At 39.6% G+C, this 9,449-nt stretch overlaps 1 protein-coding gene across 1 annotated transcript; it reads left to right on the top strand.

The window, feature by feature from the left end:
• The first annotated feature begins 2,662 nt into the window (after positions 1-2,662).
• Positions 2,663-5,653, top strand: LOC116133610 (amino acid permease 8-like). Its single transcript, XM_031419284.1, has 8 exons — positions 2,663-2,774; positions 3,322-3,438; positions 3,556-3,649; positions 3,744-3,787; positions 4,157-4,330; positions 4,519-4,658; positions 4,850-5,077; positions 5,166-5,653. The coding sequence occupies exons 1-8, from the start codon at positions 2,663-2,665 to the stop codon at positions 5,589-5,591; spliced, it is 1,335 nt and encodes a 444-aa protein (XP_031275144.1). The 3' UTR covers positions 5,592-5,653.
• The last annotated feature ends 3,796 nt before the right edge of the window (positions 5,654-9,449 follow it).

Raw genomic sequence — 9,449 nt, 5'->3', positions numbered from 1 at the left:
TCATACATGTGCAATCCGAAAACACTGGCTTCAAGTCTGGTATCATTCTTAATGAGACGAACTATGATGTATGGTCCCAAATCATGGAGATGCATATTGTAGGGCGTGAAAAGCTTGAGTATATTATGGGAAAAGCACCTCAACCGACAAAGACTGATGCTTCTTATGCAAAGTGGTATGTAGAAAATCAGAAGGTTAAGGGCTGGTTATTGACATCCATGTCAGCTGAAATTATGAAGCGGTATCTCAGGATACGCACCGCACGAGAAATCTGGAACGCCCTGGCCAAGGCTTTCTATGATGGGTCAGACGAAGCACAAATCTTTGCATTAAACCAACGAGCTTTCTCCACTAAACAGCAATGCTTTTTAATCAGCAGTTCCAATGTGTTTTTCGTGGGCGTATTGTCATCATCCATGAACACAATGCGATTATTATTATCGTGAGTTGAATTTGTTGTGCACTCATTTCCTTGCTCAATATAGTTGTTTATTTCATACTCCTTTTTGGTCAAAGAAAACAGAAAACCAATCTATATGAAGTTCTGTAATTTCAGTTTTATGTTAATGTAATTTTCTTCATTTGTATTGATTATATGTTTGGAGCAGTCTTATGAGATGTAGTTCACAAACGGATTTTAAGCTGAGCCACGGCTTGACCATTATGGCTGCTCTCCGTGTAACTCGATTCTTTTCATGTTATTTGCATACTGAAAGTAGCAGATGTAATGATCAATGCTTAACACACTATAGTACTATACTCGACTTAATCTGATTATCAATCATCCATGTTAGGAAAAAAAAAACCGGTGTATTTCAATTTGTAATAAGTTTTAGAAGTAATAAATGGGTAAAAGTTAATTGAGAAACATTGTTGTTTAAGGAATTCTGAATTTTCTCTTACGTAATCTGAATTCTAGGTTTGGCAGTATTATCTTGTAACTGAATCAAAATGTTGATAGAACAAGTTTGGGACCAACCGATGCCTATAAAAGATATCAAGTTCATAATTTTTAACAGTGATTAGGAACTCAGCTCGGACCGGCTAGTTTAACCAGTTCGACAAGGACGTAGGGCCTTCTTTAGGCCGGGTTACGGCTTTTTACTATTCCCAAAATCCGTAATTTGACCGTCGACAAACAAAGGGCTATCAAGTGCCGGGGTTAGAAGGGTTTTGTAGAGTAGAGGCGGGTGGTTTAAGGGGTGGTGTCTGATTGTATTTTTTATGTTGGAATCAATTGAAATTTGGCTGGAAAAATCAACACCCTAACTGTCGCAGGGGTGTGTTTGATAGAAATCAAACTTGTAGGGACGGATAGATTTATTAGAGGTGTGTTTACTAGATTTTAAACTTATTTATCACGGGTCAGACCATCGATTTAACCATTTTAATTGGTCAACCAGGGACCTGACCCCTTGACAGGGTGACACCTCAGGTTGGGTTCCTAATCACTGTTTTTATCATCTTAATTTATCTAAAGCCCAATATTTTGAGAGAAAAAGAAATTTACTTTTTCAACTCTCATTAGGTTTCTCCCAATTTGGCATAATAAACGGACTTGGAAGGGGAGAACGACATTTTCCCACCCAAGGTTTAGCGAAACGACTTTTCCCACCCGTTAAGTTTCAAAATAACACTTTCTCACTCTTCATCAGATTCAATTAGTGTTTTATGTTAATATTTGACTAAAAAGACGAAAATACCCTTAAATAGTTTATTATAAATTAAAATTTAGTTAAGTTAAAGTGATTATTCATTAGTTCAAATGTAAAGATACTTTTTTTTTCCTTTGTTTATTTAATTAATTAGGAATATTGATTTTCTATGTTAATTAGTAAAAATGAAAAATATTACAAATTTAGTAGATTATTGAATAATAATGATGAGATATTAATGACCTTATAAATAAATATTAAGATTATTTAACTTTAAACAATTCTATAACATTACTCGTAACTTTTTAGTTGGAGTTAACTACTTTTTCTTTTTTAACTTTTTAATATTTGACTTTTTGGTTAGTTAAAAAATAATAAAAAATTTATAAAGACAAATAAGTAAGGGTATTTTCATCTTTTTAAGTAAATATTAATAGAAAATATAACAAAACTTAACGAAAGGTGGGAAAGTGTCATTTTAAAACTTGAAGGGTGGAAAAGGGTCATTTCACCAAACCTTGGGTGGGAAAATGTCCTTCTCCCGATTTGGAAGGGAAGATAAGACCTTAATAAATGCTCACCACTAAACATGCAAAAGTTATTCAATACATTCAGGAAATGGTTGAAATGTGGCAAACGAGTGTCCTATTTTCCAATTGTATTAACGTAGATGTTGTAATGAACCGTAGGGCCTGAAATTCACACCTCAGCTTATGTAACCTGCAGGCAACATCTTTACATACATAATAAAAAGTCTGCCTGCACTGCATTCTCAATAGAGTACAAATATTAGTCCTAGGATGCCAGGATAGTGCACATTCTCAGACTATACTCTCAACAAAACAATTTTTTCAAGAACTACTTTTGTTTCTCCTCCCTTTAGTAAAGCAAGCCAATTTTTTGTTTGTTATTCATCAACTTTGTGATTATTTCATATAACGACCACTGAATAGTACAATCTTTCCAAGTACACATTGCTTGTTCAAGTAAACATAGTTAATTATGATATGGGCAAGATAGTTCAACATATTCAAGAAGAGATATCTTGTGAATCTAGTATGGATATTAGCAAAGTGGCAGATAGGGAGATTGATGATGATGGAAGGTATAAAAGAACTGGTATTCATCCTGTCTTAACTCCTATACACATATGCCTTCAACTTATGATTTTGTTTTTTCTTTTTGATGGATCAAGCGTCCGTGTATAATTTTATACTTTTCATGCATGTAACCTTTGTGTTTGACATAATCTGAATTCATATCTAAACAAAGCATGCATGTTCTTCAGTGAGGATCCGATAATAACTATGTTAAACCCAAACCAACTTGTGGCCAAGCGTTTCCTTGCATGGTAAAAGGAAGTCAAATATACGTAAGAGGGTCCTATCATCTATTGGCAACGAGGCTTCTTGGCAGAGATTTGACCAGCAAAACCAGATGCATGCATTCTTATTGCTTAGGCTCCACATTTTCTTATTTATCCTCGCTGAAGTAATGGCTAAAGGACAATGATAATTAATCAAATCTGAATACTTTATAGTGCTTGTAAATGCAGGTCTGTAATTGCATTTAAGATCACTAATACAGTGGGGTAAATTTTATTCCCAGTCAAAGTAACTTTTACTTTTGAAGCTATATATAATTCTAATTTGGTGAGGTTACACAGGGACCGTGTGGACTGCAAGTTCACATATAATTACAGCCATAGTAGGATCTGGAGTGCTGTCACTGGCCTCTGGAAAGAGAAATTACTCATATGGGGAGGCTGTAAAATGTTACTTAGGTAAGTTTACTGTTTATATATATCGTACAATACAAAGTAAGAATTACATCCAATCACATCAAGGTAAAGTTATATTGAATCTGATTTTGATTTTTCTGGATGGTTTATATTTATTAGGTGGAAACAAGAACAAGGTCTGTGAGTTGGTCCAGTTTATACTCCTGACTGGGATGCTAGTAGGCTATACCATCACAACATCAATAAGCATGGAGTAAGATAATCATATTAAGCTACATTAATTAACTTTTTAATTAAGCTGGAGCTAATTACTATGTTTAATTTAATTTTTTTCAACAAACTTTCAGGGCCATACGCAGATCGAATTGTTTCCACAAAGAAGGCCATGGAGCGCCATGTTGGAGTTGTCGACTACTTCAGCATTAATGGGTAATGGAGACGCACTTGGGGGTCCCGCTATAGGATTTCTTTTAAGTTAGTAATTCCTTTTTGGGTTGGGTTTAGGAATAAGAATCCTTGTAAAACTAGGTTTAATCTCTTAAACCTAGTATATAAACATACTTTTCTCTTGTTATGAGTGAGAGAGCAATTCATTCATTGTAAACGAGGGAGGTGAGACATATTGCAATAATATTGACTCAGCTGGACGTAGCCCACATTGGGTGAACCAGGGTAAATCGCGCGTATTATTTTTCTTTGTTTACTGTTTGTTTTGTTTTACTATTATATTTTGTTCCTGTTGTTGTCTCTATTTCGTTCACGCCATGCAAGTTATCCAATAATCAATACATGATTGCAATTGGAATTGTTGAAATTCTTTTGTCTCAAATCCCAAACTTTCATAAGCTATCATGGCTCTCCACCGTCGCTGCAATCATGTCTTTTTCGTATTCAGGCATTGGAATGGGGCTGGCATTTGTAAAGATTGTTTCAGGTAAATGAGTTAATTTCTTGGGTGTTTTTCTTTCTACCAATTAACCATTAATTTCTTGTTATTCGGTGGAGTGTTACTATGGTTATAGATGAACATAGGCCCCAATGATGGGCTCTAACGATTGTTATATATCAACAAACAGCAGTAGCATATATTCCTTACCATAAAAGTCTTTGAGATTTGAACAGGGCAAGCAGAAAAGACCACTCTCACAGGAGTGGAAATTGGGCTGGACTTAACTGCTGCAGAGAAAATTTGGAAAATGTTTAGAGCACTGGGGGACATTACATTTGCTTGCGCATATTCTCCTATCTTGATTGAAATCCAAGTAAGCGAACCTATGGCCACCCATTATTTGATAAATTGTCAAGACTTAATTCCCATTAATCGGCTCTGCATCACTGGGGAAATAATTTGAACTTAAGCATGTATGGTCTGAGTCTAAATTTAACTGCAAGTATTACTTTTGTAGTGAATCATTCTAATGTATGTCTTTATGTTTTTCCCATAAATGTTTAGAACACATTGAGGTCATCACAGCCTGAAAACAAAGTTATGAAGAAGGCTAACGTAATAGCTACGTTTACAGCCACAACTTTGAACATGGTATGCGGCTGCCTTGGCTACGCCGCATTAGGGAACCATGAGCCGGGCAACATGTTGACTGGCTTTGGATTTTACGAGCCTTTTTGGTTTATTGATTTAGCCAATTTCTTCATTGTCGTGCACCTCATGGGAGCATATCAGGTTTTCTCTTAATCCTCTTGTGTCTCATAAAACATAATACAATCCCAATTAAATATCCTTAATTTTTAGTGAATCTTTGGATAAATAGGTAGTGTCTCAACCAGTATTCAGCTCGGTCGAGTCAAGGGCTAGCATCATGTGGCCTAATTCAAAGTTCATAGGCCACGAATACCCTCTAAACATCAGCAAGACTAAGTCAATGTTTAGCGTCAATCTCTTCAGGCTAAGTTGGAGAACGATATTTGTGGTAATGGCAACGGTAATTTCCATGGCATTGCAGTTCTTCAATGGAGTACTTGCACTTCTTGGAGCCGTTGGTTACTGGCCCTTGACAGTTTATTTCCCTCTGGAGATGTACATTGTGAGAAAAAATGTTAAAAGAGGAAGTATCAAATGGTTGAGTCTCCAGCTTCTGAATTTGGTGTGCTTGCTGGCTGCCATGGCCGCAGCATGTGGCTCCATTCAAGGCTTGAACCAGGCTGTCAATACCTACAAGCCCTTCAAGTTCCATTAATTAAGATGTTTGTAACAGTGTAACTTAAGACCTTATCTGTTAATTTGAGTTTTGATTTCAGATAACAAAAAAACAAAAAAGTGCATGCATCTAGATTAAAAGACTTATTTTTTTTCCTGGACGTTAGGTGTGAAAAGCCAGTTTTCTTCTGATTGGTTAACCTGATGCTTAGCTTTATTGACTTGTATAATCATTAAATCATTGAAAACCATTCCATTCCACACACGTGAATTTGGAAAGATAAGCCTCCTCGTCAAACAACTTGTATACTTTTTCTTATAAATTTAATTTAGTCATTTTCTATCTAGAAGATTCTCATTTATTTATTTCAGTTAATAGGATTTTTCTTTATAAAAAAAAACTTAAAAATAGTACATATAATATGCAAGAACGCCAAATAAATAATTAAATATTAGTAAAAAAAAAAAAAAAGGAAAAATAAACCTTTTTCTAACATTTTATTCTTTAATTAATGTTATATTACATCATCTGGCCACCTACCATTTACATAGTCTACTAATTGCAAAATTAATTACCTTAGTTGGGTAGCACTTAGCACACCATCCACAATTAGGATTTCACCTTCCACTGAGTTATGATGATGATTTAGTTGAACCAAGATTCAATCTACGTATAGATGGATAAGCTTCAAACATTTTTTTAATAATATTTTCTAAGTTTTTCCAAAAATTACGATTTTTTTTTTTTTTTTTTTTTATTGAGAATATAAAAATATTCCCACATCTTTGATTGTTAGTATGATAAACCACAAGATTCTTATTTGATTAATAGTTATAAGATCTTGTAGACATAAAATCTACCTGTACGGAAGGGGGGTCTGATCTCGTGAGGTTGAGGCCACTAGTGATTGCTGCACCTGCACACGTAGAGAAACAAACGCGTGAAGCAAACGGGAAACACGGGGTGGTGTTTGCCGTAGGCACTCCGACGCTCAAGTCAGCAAGGCTGAAAGAGCGATGTATAGTGAGGGCTAGGGAGTAAAGAGGTTACCGGAAGTCTAGTCGGAGACTGTGACTACGCAGCAGTGATGTGAAGTCTCAAGTAAAAGCTTCGGGTGTGAAGGTGTAATGTAGAACCCTTTGTGAGAGGGCTGGCCTCTGTTTATATAGTGACTGTCGGTCTCCCAATCCGGTGGGAGTAGGAGTCCTAGTGTAACTCTGATGCAACCTAGAAAAGTTAGGGCGGGTGGTGAGCTGTCTTACCTGCGTCGAATAGGAAGGTGATCTGAACGGAAAGTCACTTTGAGTAGGAAAGTGACCAGGAACAGGAAAGTGACTCCGAATAGGAGATTGAACAGGAACAGGAAAATGATCCCTGGGGGCGTGGGCTCTGAACTCGCCTATAGGCTCAGGAAGTGAGCTGGAACTGGGAGGCCGTGGCCCAGATGGCTTGGGCAGGCCATATCTTGTATCAAATGGGCCTAATCTGGATTGGGTCGCATTGGGATTGGGCTTGGCTTCTTCTTCACTATCGGGCCCGTTTTCCTATTTGGGCCAAGGACGATTTTTGGCCCTAATTGTTTGCCCCCCACTCTCTGAGTTAAGAGTTCTTAAGTCAGAGAGTAGGAAGCGATCGAGGGGCACTCGGTTTTCTTCCTGGATGACCGGTTGTTGATGTAGCTGATCCGATCGTTGCAGGTGATTCTTGGTCGGGGGTCGTTAAGTATCCATCACTGGTTCGGAGTATGCCATTATTAAAGTGGTGAGCCTGATCGGTGTGAAAGGCCGAAAGGACAGACAACGAGGCTTCGGAGCTCACGAGCTCGTTCGATACGTCTTGCAACTGGAGAGGTAAGGGTGTTTCTATTGCCACGGTGTCCGCTCGGCAGGATGGGTCGAATGAATAAGAGCATTAAACTGAATGTTCGCGGTCGGGGTGCTCGGGCAATCTAATGGAAGAAATGTGGAAGTCTTCACCATTGGCTGTCCGTCGTCCGCTCTGGAAGGACAAATAGGCGAAGCCTCCTACCTTTTTTACCTACAGAGAGCTCAGGCCGGCCGTTCGAAGCTGGTCGACCATTCGGGAGGTTCGCACGGGCTGTGGATCATGGGGCCAATTGGGTCCATTTTGGTAGTCGCGTGGTGGCTTGGTCGGGAAGGCAGGACGATGGGAAGTGGCTTCGCTACCGTTTCCTAGGTTTCTTGGATCCCTGCCATGTGTACGATGGCGATCGCTTCTGGTTTTCGAGGCGGAAAATGAAAAGACGTGTTGACTCCCGTCCAATCGTAGGCCGCCACGTGTCTTGGTCTGTCAGATTTCCTTTTAAAAATAAATGGGTGGACTGTTCGTCTCCCATTCGCACTTCTTCGCTCTTTCTGCAGAAATTTTTTTTCTCGTTTTCTTCATTTCGTTCCAGTTTTTCCTCAACAACGGTGGATTCTGCCCGCGGAAGGTGGCTTTTCACGGTAAACCTTTCTTTCACAACGCCTTTCTTTTTGTTGGTTGTTTGCTAAAGTTTTGTAAAATAGGATGAAATTTTGAAATTTTGAATGGTTTTGATTGGTTTTGAAGAGTTTAGAAGTGTTGGAGTTTTGGTTTTCTGATAGGCGTGAATTTTGGATTTCTGGTAAGTTTCCGGCAAGTGGCTGGATTTTTTGTATTTTCTTGGTCGTTTTGGACGGAATCGAGAGGACGAAGTCGATTTTAGGCATTACCTTGATTTTGCTCGGTCGGTCTGCCCAACCGAATCGAGTGATTGATTAGTCTGTGTAAAAGTGGGACGTCCGGTCTATCTGACCGGGTGATAAGGGGACGTGCGAATTGGATATATGGGTTGATCAGTCACCCAGACCGAGTGGGGAATTTTGAGTTGCTAGGTCGGTGAGCAAGGGTGAGTAGACTATAGGTTGAGCTTGAAGACGAATCGGTCACTTAGGGCGAGCAAAGGGAGACTTGAATCTAGGACTAGGTCGGTCGGTCGGTCGACAGGGAGGGTTGACCAGGGTTTACAAGAACTTGTTTAGGTCGATGACACTGAGAGGCGAGTAATAACTGAGTGCTTGTGGGCTTGTTTGATCGGTAGCTCAGACCGAGTGGTCACTTGACAGAATTATATGAGTTTAGGAGCAGGCTTGAGTCTGTCGGTCGGGTTGGGCGATCAAGCCAGATGTTAGATTCCCAATCAGCTAGTTCGAGCGGGATTATGGCAGACCTAGAGGATGAGTACGAGCGTGCCCCTACCATAGTGATGATGCCCGAAGGGGGCGTTCTGATTGGATACCGACTAGAGTTAGTGTGGCTGCCCCTAGGACGAGTGAGGTTGGTCGAGTAGCTCGGGCAGGCATGGGAGAAGTGGGGAAGACTTCGAAGGGGCCGATAGTCCATCTTCCGGTAGTAGCTGAGGAAGAGCCGAGCCAACAGGGCAGCGGGATTTTGACTAGAGATTATTTGCCTATGCTGAAGGATAGTGATGTGTGGTGCATCCGAACTGTATCACATTCCGAGTTGGTGATATCCGGACGCTGCGGGTACAAGCGGGTTGATTGGGAGGCACCAGGTGGACAGTGTTTACAAGAAGTGGTTTCATGATGGGTTGAGGCTACCCGTCCCTCGCCTCGTGGAAGGTATTGAACCACTTCATGATTGCCCCATCTCAGTTCTGTAAGCTTGGAGATTGCTGATGGGTTTGGAGGACCTTATGTTCGGAATCAAGTGAGGTTGGGCTGCACGAGCTGCTGTACTCGTACTTCTTGAAAGAGAATGATAAGGAGAAGGGTCGGTATCTGTTGAACTTGAGGCATGATCGGTCTTACCTGGTGACCGACATGCGGTCCAATGATAAAAACTGGAAGGACGATACTCTCTTGAGGGGTCAAGTGTTTTTGGAGAGATGGGTCA

The sequence above is a fragment of the Pistacia vera genome, unplaced genomic scaffold (assembly GCF_008641045.1).
Source record: "Pistacia vera cultivar Batoury unplaced genomic scaffold, PisVer_v2 Contig271, whole genome shotgun sequence".
Taxonomy (NCBI): domain Eukaryota; kingdom Viridiplantae; phylum Streptophyta; class Magnoliopsida; order Sapindales; family Anacardiaceae; genus Pistacia; species Pistacia vera.
Note: the sequence above shows the minus strand (reverse complement) of the source record. Positions and strands in the feature narration are given on the sequence as shown.